At 33.4% G+C, this 26,782-nt stretch overlaps 1 protein-coding gene across 1 annotated transcript; it reads right to left on the bottom strand.

Annotated features, from left to right (window-relative positions):
• Window positions 1-1,650: 1,650 nt before the first annotated feature.
• Window positions 1,651-26,782, bottom strand: LOC127542766 (transcriptional repressor CTCFL-like). Its single transcript, XM_051968555.1, has 11 exons — window positions 26,663-26,782; window positions 25,964-26,461; window positions 25,418-25,655; window positions 22,816-22,986; window positions 21,677-21,810; window positions 13,478-13,598; window positions 12,104-12,253; window positions 10,230-10,390; window positions 7,934-8,116; window positions 5,856-5,976; window positions 1,651-3,426 (listed from the first exon to the last, which is right to left on the bottom strand). The coding sequence occupies exons 1-11, from the start codon at window positions 26,780-26,782 to the stop codon at window positions 3,272-3,274; spliced, it is 2,052 nt and encodes a 683-aa protein (XP_051824515.1). The 3' UTR covers window positions 1,651-3,271.

The following is a 26,782-nucleotide window of genomic DNA, read 5'->3' as shown; positions in this document are numbered from 1 at the left end:
TAATCCATTTGTGCATATACATTCAAGTAGTTTCTAGTACTTTATCAAAAGATTTTTATGCATCTATTAATATAATCATTTATTTTGTTACTTTAACTATTGATGTAATCAATAGTTTATAATTTTCTCTATGTTAATCCATCCCTTCATTCCTGGTATAAATCCTGCTTGATCATAATGTATAATCATTGTGTTACAAGATTAACTCTGATACGTTACTTGGAAAAATTATTGGAAGATCTGGCAATCTAGTTAAAAATTGGGCTTAGAGAAATAGCTTGAACCATTTACCAAGATATGGTCCAAAATGAATACATCATTTTGATATAAAGAGAGATATTGACAAAAAAATTGAAGAATATGAATTTATTGACTATCAGACTTATGGACATGCAAGTAACTCATGAGTAAAAAAGAGAGTTAATGATGGGGTCTTCAGTGTTAGGTGTGGTTGGTAGAGGAATTGATCTCTGAAGTGGGCAAGGAAAAGGCTTTGATAGAAATCCTTTATATATATATATACATATATATATATATATTATTATTATTATAAAGATTAGTGATAAAATACCAATGCATTATACACTAAAAAGCTAAGACACAGTTCCAGGGCTGGATCCCAGCTGTCCAATATTCCTTCTTCTAGAGCAAGCTGTCAATTATTGCTTGATAGAAATCCTATTGGCTCCATGGTACCCCCCTCTGGACAGGTGATTAAGTCTGAAATCCAGGGTATGTCAAATATGAGAGAATATTTTAAAAGCTTCATTATGGTGTAGGTACATATAGCATAAGCAAATTGAATCATTTTGAGGGAATCTAAGCATTTTAATGGAAAACATTCAGACATCATTTGAGTCACTTGACAGTAAAGGAGAAAATTTTCAAATAAATGGGCTGTTAAATTTTAAGGAAAAATATTTCAGTGACAAGCCTCAAACTAAGTAATACAGGTTGTTAACAAAATAAAATTGCAAGTTATCAAGTCAGTTTAAAAAGCAACTTTTATTCAATTAAACTTTTTTCATACACGTGTGACACTAGATAAAGATATTAAATTATGCAAGATTTGTCTGTTGACTAGAGCTATTTAGTACTAGACATTAAAACTATTTTAAACCCAATCATTCCAGAGGCAGGCCATTAACCAAACATTCAAAACTCAATCACAATAAAGCTCAACAAATACTTCTCTTTCAAATTAATATAGATGTTGTTGTCTCTTTGCTTCTTCACATACAACTAGACTTACTGTTCCTACTGAAACAAACAACGGTTTAACTTTACCTTTTCCGGTTAGTACAAATTAATGATACAAAGTGCTAAGATTTTTCTGTATGTTTCCATCCTTGATAACACAAAAAGTCAAACTTATTAAGTGGGTACATTTTTAATCTAAAAATAAGACTTTCCTTTTGGGGAAAGATCTGTCATTGTTTCCCACTCCAAATTCAGTATATAATGATAGGAACAAATTCAAGAAGCCATTAGAGCAAAAAGACTATCTGGATGGAAAGTGAAAGTTTGCCATGAATATTTTCCAGGTAAACACAGGATTAGGAAGTGTTATATATATATATATATATACATATATATATATATTCAAAATATTAATATTATTTTTATTTTAATTTTTTTCTTAGTATTTTGGTGGTCTTCAGAGACAGCATTGGTTTTTAAAACCTTTTTTTCCTTATCTGCTTCTTAACCTATTGTCTTTAGAGGTCTCAAAATGTCACTTGAACATTTTTCAGCACAAACATTTTAAACTTTCTAGTAATATGAAATGTAATAAGGCATTCTTTCTGAATGTCATGGCTACCTTCCCTGTCTAAACAATTTTTTCTAAAGTCAACATTCATATTACCAAAAGGAAGTATCACATTTTTGATACAAAATGCACCATTTTAAAGGGTCATAATTCATGAGTTTTTTTAAAAGGCATTTCATTAAAGTTATTTGAAGTAATAGTAAAATTTGAGAAGTTTCTCATATAATAAAATGATTGTCATAATAGCACAGACTAGACTACAAAATTTAAATTCTTTTTAATTAATTTTCCAATATATATTAAAATGTGTAGAGCTTCTGTATTTGGAACATTTTAAAAAATATATCAAAATCTCAGAACTTGAATTGACTTCTCAGTGACTCTCAAACATTGAAAAGCTGGGCTTAAACATACTAAGTAATTGTTCCATGAAGGAAAAGAGAAAAATTTGGCTCATCATAAATAAACATAATTGTTCATTGAAATTGAAATGATATAACAAGTCTCATGCTATGAGAAAGTAGATCCAATATTCCCATGTCAAAAACACAAGTTTAAAATACACCACCTTTCTCATAAATAGGTAGTTTCATGACTATAATGAATGTTGTTCACTTTGCCAATTACCTTTGGAATTATAAACTTCCTTGAATAACAATATGAATAATAAGAGATATGAATTGATGTACCAATAGATGATAGCTTAGCTCTCTGATATTATATTTAGGGGAGTTTTGCATCTGTCTAAAACATATGCAATGAATAATACAAATTCTAAAAAGTAAATCTCTTTTAAACCTTCATATATATTCTTCATTGATTTCTAGACTAATTCATATTATCATTTCTCATTCCATATGGAGTAATTTTTCAGGTTATTTCATAACAGGAATTTAAAGTTCTATGTAAGTTAAAATAAGTCAAATAAAATTATTATTACTAAAAGTTTTAATTTAAGGTTTATGACAGGGTCAGCTTTTACACAGGAAAGCTATATACAAGCTTTTATACAAGAAGCTAGACCTATACAAGAGGTCTAAAATTTTTCTAAGTAATATACATTTTAAACAGGATGAATTATTTGGAAATATTGTGAATTCATATAATTAAATAAACAGAAAAAATTCTGTTTTTGACTACCAGTTACCATAAGATCACATATAATGTAGTCTTTCCTCAAAAGAGTAACATTAATATCATTCTTCATTATTTATAATTTGAAAATCTCCTAACCTGGATTGGTTTAATGCCTTTAAAGTTAAGATGCTCTGATTCAGAATTGTAAGCCCTTTAACAAAATTGATATGAACAGAAATAACTTCAATAGATTTCTAAACATTTTACCCTAGTAAATATGCAAATTTAGGCACCACTAAAAACATCTGAAAAGTTCTTTACAATAAATTTTCTTAAACATGCATTCATACTGTGTTTAGAATTAAAGACACTAAAAAACCAAAAAATGAAGAACAAAAAGGAAATGCAAAATTTTAAACTGCGTCACTGTTCCATCATATTGAGGATCATTTCAAAAGTAATTTCTGTTTGTGGTTGTTCAACATCAGTTGTCATCCCATATACAACAGGAACCATTTCATCTGTAGCATTCTCTATGTTTACAATGGAAATATCTTCAATTGGCATCTCCTCAATAACTTTATATGAAAAAAAGAGACCATAATAAGCATTAGTATAATGAAATATTAAAATCACAATTTACAAACTACTAACGGATTAATTTATGCTGAAATGTAACTTGATCTAAAGCATAAAATCAAGTATTTTAGAGCATTAATCCACAATGATGTTATAATATAGATACTTCCGTTTTTTCGCCTTCTATCGGTATGGTTGTTTTAGGTTTCAAAAAGATATATTTTGAAGATCAGTTGAGTATTTCATTGGCTCTTTTTACTCCAAATCAGAAATATATTCTAGCAAACAAATATTTTATTTCATTGATCTCATAACTTAACTATCCAAGTTATTCTTTTCCAGTTTTATTTCTGTTAGAAACAGGACACAAATAGTGTCATTAAAAAAGCTGTTATAATCCATTTGTCTACTACTTTTCGTTTGTCTGCTCAATCAATCAATGTTTACTGAGTGTCACATCCACAACGTTGTCTTAGGTGCTTTGAAGCATATGAAATAACAGATTTTTTGTTCCCAATCACAACAAACTTAAACCTTATAATGGGATTTAAAAAAATCATTCCAAGTATTTGCACGTGTAACTGTTATTCATAATATTTGATACACTTTCTTATTGGCCATGAACATCCAAGGGACTACTCTATTGCTACAAACATGAGATGGAAGAACAGTTTTCATTTAAAACATCATAAGAGGCTTTTAAAAATGTTAATTTATTATCTATGAGTGTGTTTTAAATTCATTGTGAATTCCTGTTAAAAAAAAAAAAAGTGACACTGAGCTTAAATCTTCCCAAGAGTTCTATCAATAGTTAGGCTATTTAAGACAAGTATGCCAAAAAACAAAATGTTCTCTTCTCATCAGTAGAATAAAGTAGAAGCATTAGATAATAATCTGAATAAATTGAGAGAAAGCATCAATTACAAAATGAAGCTTCTCAATTCCATTGTTCAAAATAATTTCATCAATTTTATCCTTTTCTCGGGTACTGAAGGCTAACATCAAATTATCACGGTTAGTAGAGTTCCCCCTTGACAACAACGAAAAGTAGCCAAAATGGGAAGACTGGCATTTGGCATATTAAAAAGTGTTCTGGATTTGGAGGCAGGAAAAGCTAAGTTCAGAATCCGTGACACTTGTTAATCGGGCAACTTTAGCCAAATAATTTGGCTTTCCTAAGTCTCAGTTTAATTAATTTTTTAATCTTGGGCAGTTTGAAATCCAAATAATACTAAAATTCATCTTTTACATGAATCACCTTGGAACTTTATTTTACTTTTATGTTTTTGTTTGCCTTCTTCATGTTTTTTTCTTATTTACCCCCACACTTTGATTCATATTAAAAGATACTAATGTTCAATTAAATCCTTAAATATCTATTCAAAATAGGCTAATAAGGTCATAATGTTCCTATCTTAATTGTCACTAGTTTTATTTGCCTTTTATTGTCTCCATCTGAAGAAATTTTGGAGATTCAAAGGTAGTCTGAAAATGGGAAAATAAATATGAACTGAGATGCAACTTTTGTCTATTTATAAAATATTTCCAACCTTAATAAGCATCAACAATCAAGATTAGCTGTTACTAGATTTTAACTCTGAGCGTAACAAAGATGTGTTGTTATCAAGTGTCTAAGCCATAACAACAAAAATATAAGGGCCTTTTATTAATTACATCAATCTTGAAACTTTAAATGTTTTGCTATTTTTTTGGGGGGAGGATTAGGATTTTTAATTGCAAGAAATTACCAAAAGATAAGTACATTTCCAAATTTGCTTATTGTATCAAAAATATTTAGTTATTATATTATATTATATTTATAATTATATGTAATTATAATATATATTATATTATATAAAAATATTATTAGTATGTCTACTAAACATACATTTATTACTCAAATCAATATTCATGATTTTTTGGTAAAAATTGTTTATGCATTGCTCATTATTTAAATAAAAGAAAAAAAGTAGAAGTATATCTGCAATTTTAATACTTTATAGTCTTTAGGAATAAATAAATAAATATGTACTCAGGATGCTTTTCTGCATTTTTTCTGCATAGAGTTTGAATATTATGACATCTGAAGTCTACATTATAATTTACTGATTATCCCTAGGATACTATTATTTCATAATCCCTGTTATGAAAATTAAAAATATTCATTAGGTTCAATGGAAAAATTTAGGAAAGTCGCGGACTAGCAATATAATTTAAAATAATGCATTTTCCTATTTGTGTTTCCAGTGATGTATTTAATATCTGAAAAAACAATATATATGGTTTTAATCTATTACTAAAAGCAAATAGAAATGGTCCAACTTTTCTGGGGAAATACAAAAACTACACTGTACCCTATAAGGCCAGAGAATCTGCATTGCCATCCTTGATCTAATGAATTTCTGGTGGCTCACGAAACAGTGTTTACCTTCTTCCCTTGCACCTTGTTCTGGGCCCTTTTGGTTTTTTTCGTTTTTTTTTCCTTTTGCTGATAGAACAGCCTTTCCTCTCACCACTTCACAATGTTCAGAATGTTTGCGCATATTATTCTGTTGATAAAATGTTTCAGAGTCAACATAATGAAAGTACTAATATTTTAGCAAAATACTTATGATTTAAGGCATTAATACTGAGAAAACACTGAGCCACATCTACCTTTCACCACCTGTACAAATAAAGATGTTGCTATTTATTAGTACAGATATTTTCATCCATGTATAACTAAATGGCTCATTGTTTTGCAGAATTAACAGAATGATGCAGATCCTGTAAAAATGAATAGGAACCCATAAACTTTGCCCGTTGAGAATTTTCAGTTCACAAAAATAGCATTTGCTTAAATGCACAATCATAGACTTGTTTAATAAATCCTGTTAGAAAAAGGAGAAAGTAAAGTCAAACTTAAAGAACTATGAATGTGCAGGAGGAATAAGAAGAAATTGCTATCATTTGATAAAACATCATAATGTAAAGCAAGATCAGATTTTGTTGCTAAGAAGACAGAACAATATATCATTTAGGCCACCCCCCTCACTTAGTGAAGCTGAGGCCCAAAATGGACACCTCTTTGCCCAAGGTCACAAGAGTGATGAATGGCAAAGTTCAGACTTAATTCAAACTCTGACTCTTGACATTTTTTCCACTACGTCATGATACCTTCTTAGACATAAATTTCTCCAAGCCTCTGAATTTACAGGGCAGAAAATGAGACCCAGTGAAGAATGACTTGCTCAAGATTACACAGTTTGTTAGTGGCAGGGCCATGATTTAAATCCACTTCTCTGGACTCTTGGTTCGATGCTCTATAAACACATGATAAAATTACATAGAAAATTCTAAGCATATTCAATTTTAGTTTAATGGGAGCATATTTAAATTTAGTTTATTGAAAGTACTAGTGCCCTTTTCTAAATTTTCTAAATTTTCTAAATTTCTTCTGCACCCAACCAGGTATATTAGGTTAAACGGGAGATTATACTTCTTTCTAACCCTGGGTTTTCCATCTAAAATTATTTTAAGGAAAAATGTTTAAAAAGCATGTGGTAGTTCTTGATGGAGTTAGACTGAACAACTGTCAGTACAGTCTCATAAAGTAAATATGTAAAATATTTAAATAAATATTTAAATAAAAAGTAAAGATTTTGGGAATTCTTAAAAGCTTTTCAGCAATTGACATACATGTCATCAACTTTTAGAGTGCTATGTGCTTGGATGATTCATGTCAAATTTCTATTTTTAATCTAAACTTTATGGTGTTCATAGCTTTGGACACAGTGTTCCCACTGGATGGTGTCAATAACCGGAAAAAAGAAAAACATACCCACATGCCACAATAATCCATCCATCAGCATCCCCTTGGGAAGTAACAAAACTCCCCATAATTGGGGAAATGGTTGAACAAGATATGGCAGGTAAATATAATGGAATATTATGCTGCACAAAATTAAGAATAAGATAAATTGCTGCAGAATGAAGAAGTTAGATCCAGGAAACAATGCATACAACTACAACAATAATATAAATGAAAACAACACTGAAAGACATTAGAAATTAGATTAAATACAATTACTAATACTCATTCCAAAGGGTCACTGATGGGACATTTCCCTCTTTTCAGTAAACAGGCACCAGACTGAGTGGGAAATGTAGCATGTTTTGTCTGACTCAATTGCTGCATCAGTTGTTTCTGACTGACTGTTTTCCTTTGTTATAAGGGAGAAATCTATGGGAAGAATGTAATTACTGAGAAGTAGCTTGTAACAAACAAAAAGGATCAATAAAAAAATTCCAAACCTAAAAAGCAACAAAGAAGAAAAAATGATTTTATAATTACATTTTAGAGTTAAACATCTCTAAATGGTGTGCCTTGGAATAATAAAGGCATAGTACATGTGCTTAGTGCCTTGCCAAGCTTTTGCAATAGAGAAAAGTTTGTTTCTAATAGGATTCTCATCTCTATCACAACAGAATCTTCCTAGAATTAACTGTCTTTCTAAATTAACTTACCAATCGTGAAAAACCTTTGCCACATTTAGGGCATTCATGAACAGGAGGTACAGATGTTTCATCGTGGTATTTCTTGAAATGAACTTTGAGAAGTTGTTTCTGCCTGAAACTTTTGTTGCAGGAAAGGCAGGTAAATGGTTTCTCTCCTGTGTGGATACGTTTATGTATTGTCATGTGCTGTGCCTAGAAAGAAAAAAAGCCAAGTAAGCAAAAACCCTAAAACAGTAGTCATTCCACGTATTATATTTTAAATGGATTGTTCTCTCTTAGAGAACTTAGAGTGGTAATTAGTAGATAGCATATCCTCAATAAATATTTGGTTATTTACAATTTTGAAAGATCTCAGAAAAATATCCCCTAAAAAGACTAAGGACTTGCACACAAGATATTGTAAAATAAAAAAGGGATTTATCTGGATAGATCTATTTTCTCTTTGTCCTTGAACAACTAACCACACAGATTATACATTATATCTGGTAGTTTCATTACTTGCTGCTTTTCTAGATTTCTACACACTGTCCTGTAACTGAACCTAATATTAAATGTTTTCCCCTACAAAAATAAGTTATGAGTTTGAATGTTAATTATCATATTTGTACTTACATGAATTTTATTGCTAATATGAACATGCCACTTAATAAATTATATGATGATGCTGAGTTTGTCTAATTTATTCTACTTTAAAATCAGAAGACCTCTAGGATTGTAAATAATTTCTCCAGAAATGGCATATTCTAACTCTCAAAGGTTACTACACATAATTTTCAAAACATCCTAAAAGACAAATTCTACCTAATACCTTTGGTAAAAGTTGGAAAGGTATTCATGAATTCTTTTGGATTACCACAACAACTTCTTAACTGCTCTCAGTATCCAGTCACCTTGAGCAGTGGACATCATGAAATCCATGCTAAGAAATCTAAGCTTCATTTAACTAGTAATGGGAAAGCACTGCAAGTTTTTTCAGCAGCAGACAGAGATTCGGAAAGTAGGACGGATTGTGGGTAGAGGGGGCAAAGAAACTGGAGGCAAAGTGTTATAATAATCTAAGCTAACAGAAAAAAAGACCCTTAATTAGGGTGGCAATCTAAGTAAAACTGTAAATGAGGGTAGGAATGCAAGAGACATTGTGAAGGTAGAATCTATAGGATTTAGCTGGGAACTGAATGTGGGAACCAAGGCAGAGGAAGGAAGCTAAGGTGACTCGGAAGCATCGAGCTTATAGGAGGCTTAGAATGCAGGTAACATTGACAGAGATCAGGAGGCCTGAAAAAGAAATTGATCTTTTGTAGATGGCATAAAGGTGGGTCCTGACTAATATGTTATGAGCCTATTTTTAACCTATCAATGGCAAAAGTATCTTTAATAGGAGATAAATTTTAAAGCACCAGATTATGGGAGGTTTCTCTTGATTCTGAATATGGAAATGGATCAATGACCTCATCCATGTGGATATTCTTTCAAATGATGCATATTGTGAGCTATCCATGCCTACACCTTGTGTTTACCCTCCTCCCCTAAGTTCATCCTGGGGTGAGGGAGGAGCAGGCAGTGGCAAGAGTCCATTCAGTTGTAATGCCGGAGAAAGTGAGGCAAGCTAGAGATCAGAGAGTATTTACTAACTTATTTGAAAGGGAGATATTTACTGGGACCAAATGGATCTATGGTTTGTTCCCAGGGTTGAATGAGACTATCGTCTCCAAGAATCCAGCATCCAGCATCCAGCATGAGTTCTCAATGACATATTTATACACAGTAGCTAAACAAAGGTGGTGGTGGGGGGTTTGAGTCCAAACGCTGGTGAGTGGGAATCTCCAGGCAGGAACCATAAATCTGGTTCTGACAGGTTCTAACAAGCTGGGAGTTAAGAAAGTGTCTGACTGGAGACAAAATGTCTGGATTGCCCCTTTCTGAGTTTACACATTGACAATTTATAACCTTAGAGCAAATAGTGCTGAGTTATATCAGTCTTCATGAACCAGAGGGGGGGTAGGTTTGCAAGTAAGGAAATTGAGGCAGAACAATTAAGGAAACTGAGAGAGGACCAATTAGTGAAACTGAGGCAGAACAATTTAGGAAAAGTGAGGTAGGACAATTAGGGAAACTGAGTCAGGACAATAAAAGAGAACTGTGGCACAACACAGTATTCTGGTGGCAACATTCTGAAATAGTCCTTTAAACACAGGAGGGTTCAGTAAGATCCTAAAAAGTCCAGGAACACCTGCAGCCTTCTTATCAGTTACAATACACTATTGCCATGCCTTCCAAAACTTCAGTACACTCACACAGAAAATACCTGTTTGCAGGCATAACTGCAGACATCACATTTGAACCGTTTTTCATTTCTGTGAGTTTTCTGGTGCTGGATGAGAGCGTAGCGTTCGTGGAATGTAGCAGTGCAGTAACGGCATTTCATCTCTGTAGCACTATAGGAATGTAGGTTTCGCAAATGGACACCTAAAAGCATTTAACAAAACAATCTTGTACCTATCAACTTCCAATAAGACTGGTCATTCTTTTCTTCTCTGAGTTAGCCATCTATTAGAAAGAATCTCACTTCAGTAACACTCATCCCTAGAGAATGGAACTTACCATTAGGATAAGATATTGGTGTTCACTGTACACCAGACGATGGTTTTAGAGACCAAGTTTTTCATACACTCTCCACCTTCTAGAGAAACCAGGTTGCTTTTTTCCATTTCCAAATTTAAGAACACGTTTGAAAACACATTCTGAGGATTTAAGCACTAAGAATACAATGCAAACTACAACCAACCACCTCTTCAGGTGTCTCTTCTCATTGATATGTTTATCAAGGCCCCATTAAGCATGCTGTATTGTGATTTCTGCTCCAGGGAATCAGGCTTTAGGGCATGACAATTCAGCTACACTCTGTGTGAGGAGCCAAAGAAAAAGCTGATAATTGCATAGCTTTGATCCATCCCACTGATGCTGACTCCTACTTATGCAAATAGCTTCTGTTAAGAATACCGCAATTTGCAAGCCAATTGGCTAGGGCAAATACACCAATTTACTTGGGAAATACGGTTATTCCATATACGATTTTTGGTTTGTTTTTTTGGTGAAGCGATTGAGGTTTAGGGAGGTGCTCAGAATCACACAGCTAGAAAGTATTAAATGTCTGAGACCAGACTTGAACTCAGATCCTCCTGAATCTGGGGTCGGGATTCTCTCTACTGTGCCATCTAGATGCCCCTGGAATGAATTTTTTTTTCCTTTCCTTTTTTTTTTTTTTTTTTTTTGCTGAGGCAATTGGGGTTAAGTGGCTTGTTCAGGGTCACACACCTAGGAAAAGTGAAGTGTCTGAACTTAGATTTGAACTCAGATCCTCCTGAGGTCAGGGCTGGCTCTTGGAATGAAGTTTTCTAGAGTTTGTTAAATAAATCCATGCTACTTTATGTTACTATCCTCTTCATCTAACAATGAGCTAAAGTAATAACTTCCTTTTGGGGGGAGGCATTAAACTATTAGATCCAGGGAGAATTATCAGTATCCTGATTTGGGTAAGACATCAAAGAGATACTTGGGAACAAGAGTCGTGAATCTTTTAAGAGAAATGTAAACTATACTAAAACTCCTGTAATATCATTAGTTAATTGTTTTCAGCATTAATTACAAAAGTACCGAATCCTGATCCTTAGGAGCTCCAATTTCCACAAACTGAATCATAGCAAAGATTTAATGATTCAAATTAATGTTTTCAATTCCTTCAAGCTGATTACTGGATTTTAAATATTAATTCAAAAATCTCCAAAACCAATGGGAAGGAGGATGCTATTATGGAGGTCACTGGTTCCAAGGTCAAACCTGAAATCTGATCTTCTCTTTCCCAGTTCCTAGTCTTGTGCATGTCAATCAACTGCTCTTAGCCTCAGTATCCTCATCTGTACAAGGTGGAGAGAAAAATGGTCCTGCCTACCCTCAAGGCTTCTTGTAGAGACCCCAGTAAGGCAACTGTACATGACAGAGCTTTGAAACTCAGCTCTACAAACATGTGGTCACTGTGTGATGGACATGTACTCGTCACTGTAGCCACAAGGGGGCACCAGATCACTTTGTGGAAAAAAAGTACTTCTAGCAGCTAGGACAAATCAACACATGTGAGAAGGAAAATCAATGTAAAGGTGACTAAAACAATCAACTACTCACGTAGGTCGCTTTTTCTTGTAATGAGTGTAGCACAGTGTGGACACTGATGTTTGGGGGCGTTTCCACTATGCTTCTGTAGTATATGTATTTTCAAGGAACCACTCTGGCTGAATCTGGCAGAGCAGATAGAGCATTCATACGGTTTCTCACCTATGGGTCAAGATGACAGATGAAATGGATGTGTCTGGGTTAAGTAAAACTGCCTACCGTCTCACAAAGCAGGGAAGGAAAGACAGGAGGGAGAAATCACATTTGGAAGTCAACACATAAAAAAAAGTTAAAATTGTTTCAGCATGTAACTGGGGAAAAAGAAAATATTTTTAAAATAAATAAATGGCTCCAGTACGATGATAGACATGTTGTAGTTCAATGCACACAACTAATTCAAACAAAGAGCTAATAAAATTCTACTTCTGTTAAATATGCAAGGCACTGAAAATACAAGATCAAAGTAACTTTAACCTCCCCTCCCCCCATCTCAAGGAACTCATAAGCCACTGGGAAGGATACAACATAAGTAAATTTGAGATAATTTTTTTTTGGGTGGAAACATTCTAACAAATGCAGGGGATAAAGAGCAATGAAGAAAAGCTTCATGAAAGACATGAAGCCAGTTTGTATCTCGATTTTGTTTATTCCTTTGTTCCTTAGCCTAACTATTCATTTGAATCCCTTTCTGAAGTGCTAGATACCTAATTAACTCAGATGACTTAAGTTAAATAAAATGAAGATAGACTTGGACTGGAACGAGATCTTACCACTCCAGTCTAACCCAATCAAACAAAGGATCTAGGGGACCATTGGGAAAAAAGAAGCTATTTTATATGGCTTTTCATCCACTAAATAATAATCAGTGGTCCAAAAAGTTACCTAATTAAAGTTTATAGATTTATTTTTGGCAATTTTATTTTAAGTTTTACAAAAATTCAGAAAAGACCATACATAAGTATACCTTAAGCACAAATTCATAGGGATATGTGACTATTCTTGATGTTTACTGAAACTTATACATGTTAAAATCTGAATCTCAAAATTTAAGATTCAGGATATATTTTTGCAGCATAAATAACATGAGATTTGGAAAGACAATTGGTACCCAGAGGATTTGTGTTCAAATCTCAACCATGTTATTTGTGTGACCTTTGAATTCTCTGGGCCTTTTTGTCCTTTTCTCTAAAATTGAAAGATTGTACTAGTTCATTTATGAGATCCCCTTTAGCTCCAAATATATGTTCTGTAATGATTCTATCATGTTTATATACATTCTAGAATTTTATTATAAAATACGATTATTCTAGAACTAATCTGTAATTATCCCTATCACATTTGAACATGGTGTTACTTGTTGCACTTAAATACAAAAAAAGCATTTACCTGAATGAGATGTCATGTGTCTTTTCAGTTTAAAGATATCTTTGCTGGCATAGTTACAGAAACTACAGGGAAAAGGTCGTTCTCCTGTATGTGAACGTATGTGACGTTTCAATTTGCTTGCCTAATGCACAAGTGAAAGATGCAAAAATAGAAACTTTGTTGTAAAACCAAAATTGTGGAAAAAACAGTTGTCAGTCTTTAAAACACACAGTAATGCTTATATGTGTTGAAATAAATTGTTTTTCTTTCAATCAAAGCATTTAATACAAACGATTGAAAAAAAAACTTAACAAATATACTACATTATGGGGCATTTTATATTTTAATCTGCAGTTAAACAACGTATGTTAAAATCTACTTCTAAGCAATATTATTATTGGCTTTCACTTTATACAGGAAAATTTTCAGATTTAGCTACTCAATTGCCTGCATTTTCTTTCTATGCATAGCATATGCTTAATGCTTGCAATCTTTATATTATCTTATAGAAGCACAAAAGCCTTTGAAGTGGTCTTGTACTGACAGAACCCACAAATACATGGAGTGTAACAAATTTCTAGAAGAAGATACTGTGGAAGAACTTCAGCAAAGGTCAGTTTCTATCAGGCAGTGGGGGAAGCTACTGAGCACAGACATAGAGCAGGGAGGCGAGGAATCTACTGAGGGGTTCTCAGGCTACTCTGTCCTGGTTACAAGCCAGTGGATCAGCAGATTAGCTGTGAGGCACCCCAAGCAAGTACAAAAAGCAAATAGGGAGACTCTGAACCTCCAAAAAAGTGAGATCTGACCTCGGCTACCTAGCATGGGGAAGTGGCAGCAGCACCAGCCCCAGGGCAAAGTAAAGAGGCTATCACCCATTTCCCTTAAGAATGAACTTCAACCTTTTGACAAAATGAGCAAAAGCAACTCCTAACATAAATGACTTTTATGGAGAAAGAGATCAGACCTCAAACCCTGAGGATCCTAAAGAAAAATCATTGCCAGATGAAACCCCAAAGAGTGATTTAAGTTGGTCCCCATTTCACAAGGTTCTCTTAGAAGTGTTCAAAAAGGATCTTAAAAGAAGGTTAGAAGAAAAATGGGAAAAGGAAATGGGAACTTGCCAAGAGAGTCTGGGAAAAGAAAAACGGAAAATATGTGAAGAACACTCATTCAAATATAGATTTCATTTAAAAACAAGGCAAATAGCTGCTTACAAAATAGAGGTGATGAAATGGGAAAAGCATGGAAGATAGGAGAAAGAAACCAACTCCATTGCCAAACAGAATTTCTGAAATGGAAAATATGAAACGAACAAATCACCTCATTTAAAAATTCAGTTGGCCAAATGCAAAAGGAGATAAAAAAGCTAACTCAAGAAAATAATTTACTAAAATTAGAATTGAGTGAATGGAAGTGAATGCCTAAATGAGACCAAGAATCGGGAAAACAAAGCCAAAAATATGAAAAAAAAAAAAAAGACAATGTAAAATTATATCTCATTGGGAAACAAGTGACCTGGAAAATAGATCTAGGAGAGATAATCTAAGGATTATTGGACTTCCTGAAAACTATTATGAAAAAAAGAGCTTAGGCATCATCTTTCAGGAAATCACCAAGGAAACATGCACGGGTATCCTAGAACCAGAGAATAAAACAGCCATTGAAAGAAGTCACCAATCACCTCCCGAAAGAGACCCCAAAATGAAAACTTCAAGCAACATCCTTGCTAAATTTCACAACAGCCAAGTCAAAGGGAAAATATTGCAAGCAGCCCGAAGGAAACAATTCAAATATTGAGAAGCCACAACTCAGGATTACCCAGGACCTAGCAGCTTCATCTTAAAGAAACAAAGGGCCTGGAATCTGATATTCCAAAATGCAAAGGAGATTGGATTACAGCCTAGAATCAATTATCCAGCAAACCTGAACAATATCTTTCAATGAAAAGATGAAAATTTCTGATGAAAAGGCAAGAGCTGAATAAAAAACTTTCTCTTCAAATGCAGAACTCAAAAGAAGCATAAAAAAAGAAAAAGGAAAGGAAAAAAATAACTTTCTTTTACAAGTTAAAAAGCTTACATCCCTTTATAGGACGATGACATGTTTACATCTATATAAATTTATTTTATCTATATTTATTATTTATCTATAATTTATTATATTTATATATAATTGATATTTAATTTATATATTTTGTTTATTAATATTTAATTTATATATAATCTATATTTATATCTATCTATCTATCTATCTATCTAGATCTATATCTCTGTTATGGGTATACTTAGAAGGTGCAAGGATAATTTGACTTTACTGTCATGATCTAAAGAAGAATCCAGAGCAGGAAAGCTGATTCCACTGGAAGAAGAGGAAGATGGACTTAAAAGGAGGAAATTATATCTCATAAAGAGGTAAAAAAGAGCTATTACAATTGAGGGAAATAATGGAGAGATATGAGCATTGTGTGAATCTCATTCTCACTAGATTTGGCTAAAAGAGAGAATATCAGACACATTTAGCTTCACAGAGAAGCTTGTCTCACCTATATGGAAATAGGAGGGGAAGGGGGAATAAAAGGGGAAAGTCTAATACGAGGGAGTACAGAAGTAGGAGGGGAAAGAGATAAAGAAGTGGGGAGGAGCTGTAAAAGGGATGGGGTGTTTGAGAGAAGGGGTTATCAGTGATAAAATACTGGGGAGGAGGGAAAGGGGGAAATGAAAGAGAAAATTATAACTGGGGCCAAACAAGATGACAGGAAATACCAAGTTGGTCATTTTAACTGTGAACGTGAATGGGATGAACTCTCCCATAAAATGGAAGCAGATAGCACACTGGATTAAAAGCCAGAATCCCTCAATATGTTGTTTACAGGAAACATATTTAAAGCAGTGATACATACAGAATGAAAGGTAAAAGGCTGAAGCAGAATTTACTGTGCTTCAGGTGAAGTCAAAAAAGCAGGATTAGCAATCCTGATCCCAGATCAAGCAAAATCAAAAATTGATCTAATTAAAAGAGATAAGGAAGGGCACTATATCTTGCTAAAAGATACCATAGATAATGAAGCAATATCAATAATAAACATAGATGTGCTAAATGGTATAGCATCTGAATTCCTAGAGGAGAAGTTGAGAGCTGCAAGAAGAATTAGACAGCAAAATGATACTAGTTGGAGATCTCAACCATGTTTTCTCAGAACTAGATAAATCAAACTACAAAATAAATATGAAAGAAGTTAAGGAGGAAAACAGAATTTAAAAAATAGTTAGGTATAATAGATCTTTGGAGAAAACTGAATGGAGATAGAAAGCAATATATACTTTTTTCTCGGAAGTACATGAACCTAATGAAAGACTGATCATGTATTAAAGCATCAAATACTCAAAATCAAAAGCAGAAAGGAAGAAGTATTAAATGCATTTTTTCAGATCATGACACAACAAAAATTACAAGCAATAACAGGCCAGGGACTAATAAAGCAACAATTAATTGTAAACTAAATAATCTAATCCTAAAGAATGAGTGGGTGAAACAACAAATCACAGACATTATCAATAATTTCATGCAAGACAATGACAATAATGAGATAACATACTAAAATTTTGGGGATGCAGTCAAAGCAGTGGTTAGAGGAAGTTTTATATCTCTGGATGCTTACTTGCATAAAATATAGAAAGAAAAGATTAATGAATTGGGATTGCAACTAAAAAAGCTAGAAGAAAACAAGTTTAAACCCCCCAATTAAATACCAGATTTGCAATCCTGAAAAAGGGGAGATGAATAATATTGAAGTAAGAAAACTATTGAATTAATAAACAAAAGTAAGATTTGGTTTTATGAAAACTGCAACCAAATAGACAAACCTTTAGTTAACTTGATTAGAAAAAGGAAAGAAGCAAAACAAATTGTTAGTATCAAAAATGAAAAGGAAGGACTTTCCCCAACAAAGAGGAAATTAAAGTCATAATTAGGAGTTATTTTGCCCAACTGTATGTCAATAAATCTGATAATCTAAGGGAAATGGAGGAGTACTTACAAAAATACAGATTGCCCAGATTAAGAGAAAAGGAAATAAAATACTTACATGGTCCCATTTTAGAAAAAGAAATAGAATAAGCTGTTAATCATCTCCCTAAAACAAATCTTCAGGGCCAGATGGATTTATGTGTAAATTGTACCAAAGAACAATTAATTCCAATACTATACAAACTATGTGAAAAAACAAAAGGGTACCAAATTCCTTTTATGACACAGACATGATATGATATCAAAACCAGGAAGGGTCAAAACACAGAAAGAAAATTATAGACCAATGTCCCTAATGAATATTGATGAAAAATATTAAATAAAATATTAGCAAACATATTACAGCAAGTCATCCCCAGGATAACAAACTATGATCAAGTAGGATTTATACCAGGATTGCAAGGCTGGTTCAATATTAGGAAAACTATTAACATTATTGATTATATCAATATCTAAAGTAACAAAAATCATTGGATTAGCTCAATAAATGCAGAGAAGTCATTTGACAACACCCAACACTCATTCTTGTAAAAACCCAAGACAGCATAGGAATAATAGAGTTTTCCTTAAAATGAAAAGTAACATCTATGTAAAACCATCAGCAAGCATCATATGTAATGGTGACAAACAAAAACCATTCCAGTAAGATCCAGGATGAAACATTTCCCACTATCACCATTATTATCCAATATTGTATTGAAATGTTAACTTTGGTCATATGAGAAGAAAAAGAGATTAAAGGGATTAGAGTAGGTCAGGAGTAAACCAAATTATCACTCTTTGCAGATGATATAATGGTATACTTAGAGAATCCTAGAGAATCAACTTAAAAAGTACTAGAAACAATTCACAACTTTAGCAAAGTGGCAGGATACAAAATAAATCCACAAAAATCATTAGCATTGTTATATATTACCAACAAAGTCCAGCAGCAAGAGATACAAAGAGAAATTCCATTCAAAATAACTGTTGATCGTATAAAATATTTGGAAGTCAACCTGCTAAGGCAAAGTCAGGAGCATTATGAAGACAACTACAAAATACTTTCCACACAAATAAAGTCAGATCTAAAAAATTGCAAAAAAGATCAAGTGTTCATGGCTAGGCCAAGCGATTGTGATAAAAATGACAATACTACCTTAATTAATCTACATATTCAGTGCCATACCAATCAACCTCTCAAAAAATTATTTTACTGATCTAGAAGAAATAATGACAAAGTTCATCTGGAAGAGCAAATGGTCAAGAATTCCAAGGGAATTAATGAAAAAAAAAATGCCAGTGAAAGTGGCCTAGCTGCGCCAGACCTAAAATTATATTATAAAGCAGTGGTCATCAAAACCATTTGGTACTGGCTATGAAATAGAGTAGTCAATCAGTGGAAAAGGTTAGGTTCATAGGACAAAATAGTCAATGACTACAGTAATTTAATGTTTGACCGATCCAAAGACCCCAGCTTTGGCGATAAGAACTCATTATTATTATTATTATTTTGGTAGCTTTTTATTTACAAGATAATGCATGGGTAATTTTTCAGCATTGACAATTGCAAGACCTTTTGTTCTAACTGTTCCCCTTCTTCCCCCCACCCCTTCCCCCAGATAGCAGGTTGACCAATACATGTTAAATATATTGAAGTATAAGTTAAATACAATATATGTATACATGTCCAAACAGTTATTTTGCTGTACAAAAAGAATCGAACTTTAAAATAGTGTACAATTAGCCTGTGAAGGAAGTCAAAAGTTCAGGCAGAAAAAAATAGAGGGATTGGGAATTCTATGTAGTGAAGAACTCATTATTTGAAAAAAAAAAAAACCTGCTAGGGAAATTGGAAATTTGTATGGCACAAACTAGGCATTGACCCACATCTAACTTTGTATATCAAGATAAGGTCAAAATGGGTTCATGATCTAGACATAAAGAGTGATGTTATAAGCAAATTAGAAGAACAACAGTTTACCCCCTCAGATCTGTAGAGAAGGCAAGAATGTTTGGCCAAAGAAGAAATGGAGTTCATTATTGAACACAAATTAGATAATTTTCATTATATTTCATTATATTAAGTTAAAAAGTTTTTGTATTAAAAAAAAAACAATGCAGACAAGATCAGAATGGAAGCAATAAATTGGGAAATCATTTTTTTACATTCAAGGGTTCTGATAAAAGCTTCATTTCAAAAATATATAGAGAATTGACTCAAATTTATAAGAATTTAAGCCACTCCAATTGATAAATTGTCAAAGAATATAAACAATTTTCACATGAAGAAATTGAAACGATTTCTAGCCATATGAAAAGGTGTTCTAAATCACTATTGATCAGAGAAACGCAAATTAAGACCACTCTGAGGTACTCCTAACTCTGATAGAGGCTAAGATGACAGGAAAAGATAATGACATATGTGAAAGGGCATCTGGGAAAACTGGTATACTAATACCTTGTTGTTGGAATTGTGACCTGATCTAACCCATCTGGAGAGAAATTTGAAACTACGGCCCAAGGGCTATCAAACTATTCATACCCTTTGGACCAGTAGTGTTTCTACTGGGTTTATATCCCAAAGAGATCTTAAAGGAGGGAAAGGGTCCTCAAGGGCAAAAATCTTTGTGGCAGCCCTTTTTGTAGTGCCAAGAAACTGGAAACTGAGTGGATGCCCATCAGCTGGAGAATGGCTAAATAAGTTTTGGTATATGAATGTTACAGAACATAATTGTTCTGTAAGAAACGATCAGCAGGATGTTTTTAGAGAGGCCTGAAGAGACTTATAGGAACAGATGCTAAGTGAAGAAGATTATGTGATGATCAATTCTGATGGACGTGACTCTTTTCAACAGGGAGGTGATTCAAGCCAAAGACCTTCTGATATAGAGAACCATCTATCTACACACAGAGAAAGGAGTGGGGACACTGAAGGTGGATCATAATATAGCATTTTTACTCCTTTTGTCGTTGTTTGCTTGCATCTGGTTTTCTTGTTTTTACTATTTGATCTAATTTTTCTTGTGCAGCAAGTTAATTGTATAAATATGTATACATACATTGGCTTGTACATATATTTTTTAACATCTTTAACACATATTGGATTTCTTGTCATCTTGAGGAGGAAGTGTGGGAAAGAGGGAAACTTGAAACACTGTGCTTTGCAAGGGTCAATGCTGAAAAATTATCCATGCACATGTTTTGAAAACAAAGCTATAATAAACATTTCTTTAAAAGATAAAAAAGTCTCTGGTAATCTATATGCTTGGGAAACTATAGCATTACATAATTATTACTCATTTTAAAGTAGTGTGTTTCTCTGTCTCTCTCAGTCTCAATACACTGTTCCAATGTACTTTTCCCTAAATATTTTCTCAATAATTGGTGAAACTCAATATTGTTTTGCTGTCATTTTACTTGAAAATTGAGACTGCTGCTACGGATAACTGAAATATATATATATATATATATATATTTTTTTTTTTTTTGTTAAATGATCATGACATAGAAGGCTAACTGTTAAACTGGCAGTATTCCTGTAACTGAAAGTAGAAAACAACTGTGCTTGATATGCTTTGGGAAACATGCCCTCAACTTGAAAGAAATAAATGGTCCATCCCAAGTGTAACTGAATTATGTGCAAAAATTCAGAGTTCACACACTTCAAAAGATCAGATAAAATCCATCTTGAAGTCATCTTAACAATGAATACAAGTGAATATCAAGCTGTGTCTAGTATTTCTTAAACATAGTTTCATTCTGAATTTATACTAAATACAGCTACAAATTCATGATAGATATTAAATCACTATTTATTACATTGAAATCTCAGATTGAGAGACATGCTCATTGCAAAAGCAAAGAAAATAGCCTCAAATTTCATTGCAGATTAGATTGTTTAGATTTTACTAAATTAGAGTAAACATATTCATATGGCATTTATGTACTTCACTTGCTTACTGCTTAGCAATCCCAAGAAAATGGGAAACATATTTTTCCCTTTGAACTTTAGAAAACATTGAAAATGGCTTATTATTTTTTATATTGTTTTTTAAAAGTATGTTTTTAGACTAGATGTATAAATCAACATTTTGGTATACATCACTATTAAAAATTAAAAAGCATAAATACTACAATTTATTACAACATAATATCAGACTTTAACCATATGAAAAGTAAGTATGATGAAGCATCTAGAACTGCACTTACTTCTACACTAGCATATTTGCACATTGAACATTTAAATGGTTTCTCATGAGTATGTTTATAACGCCTGTGTCGCACAAGTTCACCACTAGTCACGAATGCCATTTCACAGTCGCTGCATTTATATGGTCTGGTGCCTGTAAAAGACAATTTTTTTTTTACTTTAAAATTTTGTGAATGAAGGTTACTCATTTAAATTTCCCAGCAATAAATCAAAGATATGGAGATATGAGATCATGCTAACTATTAAATAGATCACAAAACAAAAAGTTACATTGCTAAATCAAAATGCATCATTAATAAAAGGGGATAAATAATTCAGGTCTGGATGAAGAACATTTAAGAAAATAGATGATTAAAAAGACAACATTTAGGAGTCTGCAATTAACTTTAAGTGGTTTCATTCTGGGATGACTGATTTTAACATTTAAAAAACAAAAAGTTTAAAAACATACCACTATTACTTCTTGAATCTTTTCCTTCTTAATTTTAATCAAGAGTATCTGGAGCACTTTATGATTCAAGTATTTAGTTTCCAACTTGATTTGATATTGAGGGAGTGTGTTGGCACATTCTTCAAATTTAATTCAATTTTGTGAGTGTCAAGTCATAAACTATTAGACATTTCCCACAAAGATACATAGGTATTCCTCTATCCTTTCCTCTCCCAGGGTTAATCTCCCTTTTTAACTTTGTCTCTCCTGAATATGTATAATTAACCACTAATATATATACTCCTCCCATTCTTGGAGGTCTTAAAATCTTTTCACCCACTTAAAAGCCATTTTCCCTTCTTTCCTTCTCGTCTCCTTCACCACAACAGCTACCCAAACCTATTGCCTTAAGTTACAACTCCTTTTCAAAAGTAGGATTTTGGATTAATCAGGAAGTATTACTTACCTATGTGATATTTTTGGGACAATTTTAAGACCTTTCTTGCAAATATGTAATTAGAGAGTATCCTACTCATCTATTGGCTTTGTTTGAAATGTTTCCTATTGAAACCACCTCCATCTCAAACTCTAATCCTAGTGTAATATGCAGTTCTTACTCTACTCATCTAATATGATTCTGTGTAAAAAGATGAAGTTTGTTGGGTTTTGATAATCATCAAATAAATGTATTTCTCACAGTTATTTTACCTGTATGTGTATTCAGATGATTCCGTAGAAGAGTAACAGTACGAAAGGCTTTTGGACACAGATGGCACATATGAGGTTTTTCACCAGTGTGTGTTTTCATATGACGATTCAAACTTGACATTTTGGAAGAAGTGAATTTGCAGATTTCACAGTGGAAGGTCCGTTTCATTTCTACGAGAGAAAAATATTGCATTCACATTCACTTACAAAAAATGTTCTTCATTCTTGGAAAATGTGCTTACCCTTGTATTCCATTAAACACATTTAACCTGAAAACCCCTCATTTACACATTTAACAGATAGAACCATATTTAAACAATGAGGGAGGAAAACACCACTTGTATTGTAGGCACCAAACATTTAAGGATGACTCCACCAATACATCAAGCTGATTAGAAAATAAATTTACTTAATATTTTACAATATCTGTGATTTCATCAATGTATATGCTCTTAAATCCATGCACGTAGTGAGGGATGCAACTCACAGTGTCTCAGAGTTTATGAATTCACAGGATCATGGATTTAGAGTTAGAAGGGACTCCCGAAGCCATCTAGATCAATCCCTTCATTTTAGATATGAGGCAACTGAGGTCAGGAAGTTGAGGTAATGTGATCAAGGTTATAGGGCTAGTAAGGATCAGTAGTGGGACGAGCAGTTTTTATGGCTAAAAAATATCATGCCCTGATGGGTAATCTTCCGCTGATAAAATCTTCAGACTTAAGCTAAATTGCTGTTCCATAAAACAATTTGATTGGTGATTGAAATATACCTATCTTTAAAGTCTTTGCAACCTGGCAGAAATCATGTTCTGCCAGGATAATCTTTTAGAAAATATCTCTTCTACATCAGGATGGAACTCTAAAATTTGTACTCAATTTAAAAATTTAATGTGTATTTATTCCTTTCTAATTTGTCAAATAATCAAAAATTATTTATTTTTGTGATATGGAGATAATTCTGAATTCTCAATGGCCATAACAGCAAAATGTAAATTGTGGCAGATGTAACAAGGTTGAAATGGGTCGAAATATGGGTCAAACAAGAGATCACATGTATTATCTAAACACGAGAATAGCTAACCTCAGATTTTACTACCACAGTAATGGCAATCTACTGACAAGTCTTTTTTCATCCAATCAATTTATGAAATCATCTATTATGGAACGGAAAGGGTTGTGCTCAGCATAGGAATGAAGTACCCAGGCGAGAGAAAAACAGGGCAGCCAAAATAATGAAGTTTTAAGAGCTTTTATTGCTAGCTAGCGACTGAACCCCAACACCAAGATGGGAGGGGTCAGCAATGAGTGGCCTCAGGGCCATATATTTACAGAAAAAAAGAGACATCAAAACTGTTTCTTGATAACATTTGTCATAATAAAGGAATTTCTATTCTAAACAGAAGGGAAAAAAGTTATCATTCTAAGGGGTTCATTCCCAGACAGTAACAGCAGTATTCCTTTAAGCTTATCAGTTGTCAAGGTCCCAGGTACATCTGGGTTGCTAAAAATACCATCTGAAGCAGGGAGTTACAACTAGTAATAAACTTCTAACTACAAAGATTCAAGATTGTTTCTCACGGTCCCATTTTGGGGTGCTTTTCCACTTCAGGAGCATCTCTAAAAGTGAAACTGAGGATCTTTAAAATATTAAAGTAAAATGTAAACAATATATTTAAAACGAATTAGAATTTAAACTAGTTCTCAACCGTGAATAATTGAGAGAATAATTTTCTTTAAATTCCAGTCTACCAAAATGTCCCCAAACTGCTACCATAAAAATTCTTGATTGCTGATCTGTGAAATAATATAACAAAAATAACTGATTCCTTCTGATGATACTAACAATTAAGAAATGGAGACTCACTTGTTTTCATTAAGGTTGAAAACAGCAAAATTAAGCTTTTGTTGTGACATATGAAAATCACTTTTTAAAAAGAGTTTAACTAAATTAGCCATTTAATACCATATACTAATTGAAATGAATCCAATATAGCCACCTCATTTTGCTATGCAGAAAACAAATTAAATAGAAAATAACAATCTAAGCAATGAGGTAGGTCTATAGCACTCCAAATAAGAAGCTACCAATATTACAAAAATGGATTTTTTTTGATATGTGTGAAACATTAAAGGTGTTAACTTGTGACACCTTTTCTGTGCAAATAATCTCCAGGGTAACATAGAAAGTTAATTGTGAGAAAACATCATACATGCATTTCTACTGCAGTTTTAAAGTTAAATCTATATTCAGTTAAAACATTTTTGGCTGTTTAAAAAAATAATTAATTTATTCAAAAATAGTTAACTTTGATGCTAGCTTTGGAATCAGGAAGACTGTGTTCAAATGCCATTTTGGACAAGCAAGGCAGTTAACCTGTGAGTGCCCTGGACAATTCTCTACAAAAATAAATGAAAGAAGAGTTAGGATTTTTATTCATATTGGAAATTTCCAAAGAGTATATGTGAATGAAAAAAAAATTCTTGAGTTACTCAGATATCAATTGTCATCTGTTTTTAATATTTTGAAGACAATTAAAAATTATCCACTTGTGTAACAGTATCCACTTTACATGACGTGAAATTACTTTAATTTTGCCTACCCTTTGTCTCTGCTTGATTTTTTGCAGTTTGGGAGACCTCATCAAGATCTTGTTGTGGTGAATGCATATCTTCATGCTCTTCTATTTCTGAGTTGGCAGGTAGCAGAATGATTTCTTCCTTTTCTCCGTCTCTAAATGTTTCAAAATTAACTATTTCTTCTTTTGGATCAGTATATTCTCTTTCTTCACATAACTCTTGGACCTCCCATTCAGCCCCATACATACTTTTGCCTTGATCCTAATACAGAAAAATATAATCATTTACAGAAATATCAAACTTGTGCAGATTTAATACATTAACTTAGTATTTCTCAATCCTAAATGTAAATAAAAATGTAACAATTTCAATGCTAAAATGCATCTAAAATATACAAGGAAGCACTTTATTCACTATCCATCTCAGGGCATGTAACACATTTATCCCTGAGCACTTTATGTAGATTTGCTTTTTAATTGAAAAAAAAATAATCCCATCATTAATTCTGCAGAGAATGACTAAAAGTTGTTGCCTTTAAGAACACTGTATATATAATAAAAGTTTTCTACCTTTAATAATTCTGTGTCTTCATCAAATGGTAAGTCAAGTGTCCATTTATCTTCTTCATTGAAAAATTCAGCACTTTCTTCCCTGATATAATTCTCTATCATCTCCATTTCTTGAAGTGAAAAGATCTCTTCTGGAATGCTTAATTCAACATAGTGGGGCAAATCCTGGTGGGGTATCTCATTTAACTCTGGTTGGACATTGATGTATTGCTGCCACCCTAGCAAGGATTGTAAACCACTTTCTCCCTGCGGCTCCATGATGTGCATCCCTTCTGCAGGCTGCACAGCCAACTGGCTCATCTCCTGGTCAGTCTCATCTGTGGTAAAAGGCAGCGTTTGCAAGGTGAGTAGGTGCCTCTCATTCTCTTCATCTGAGGGACCCCATTCCAACTCTCCGTCTACAATCTGGGCTCCATAGGAACAGTCATCATCCACATCAGTGCCTGCCCTCTTAGGGAAGTGTGCTGAGGCGGGGGCTTCTGGCCCCATTCTGGAGACCTATTTCAGGGAAACCAAGAAGACTATGTCAGGGGCCACCCCAGACCTGGTGCTTCACGATCTCCCAGGCCTGATCTCCGGGCCACCCACCCAGATGCTGCCCTCCAATAGGAGCCATCACTTTCTTTCTGAAAACCGTAGCCCGTGACCTTGTGTGAAAACCAGATCAGTGCAGGCCTTTGGCTCACTAGGCTGGCTCACATAGCCTGTTGACCCAGGCAGGACAACGGCCTTCCCTCTGCAAACCAGGATTGGCCCCTTGCCTTTCACGCAGAAGGGCTGATCAACAACAGCTTTCTGGCCACCCGGGCCCTGCTGCAT

This window comes from Antechinus flavipes, chromosome X (genome assembly GCF_016432865.1).
Source record: "Antechinus flavipes isolate AdamAnt ecotype Samford, QLD, Australia chromosome X, AdamAnt_v2, whole genome shotgun sequence".
Lineage (NCBI taxonomy): Eukaryota > Metazoa > Chordata > Mammalia > Dasyuromorphia > Dasyuridae > Antechinus > Antechinus flavipes.
The sequence above is the reverse complement of the archived record's forward strand: the minus strand, read 5'-3'. Positions and strand labels throughout refer to the sequence as shown.

Coding starts and splice junctions, on each gene's coding strand:
- LOC127542766 (XM_051968555.1), bottom strand. CDS start 26,782: ATGCAGCAGGGCCCGGGTGGCCAGAAAGCTGTTGTTGATCAGCCCTTC. Junction 22,987..25,417: donor AAATCAAGCAGAGACAAAGG/GTAGGCAAAATT, acceptor TTTCTCTCGTAG/AAATGAAACGGACCTTCCAC. Junction 21,811..22,815: donor TCATCTGAATACACATACAG/GTAAAATAACTG, acceptor TGTCTTTTACAG/GCACCAGACCATATAAATGC.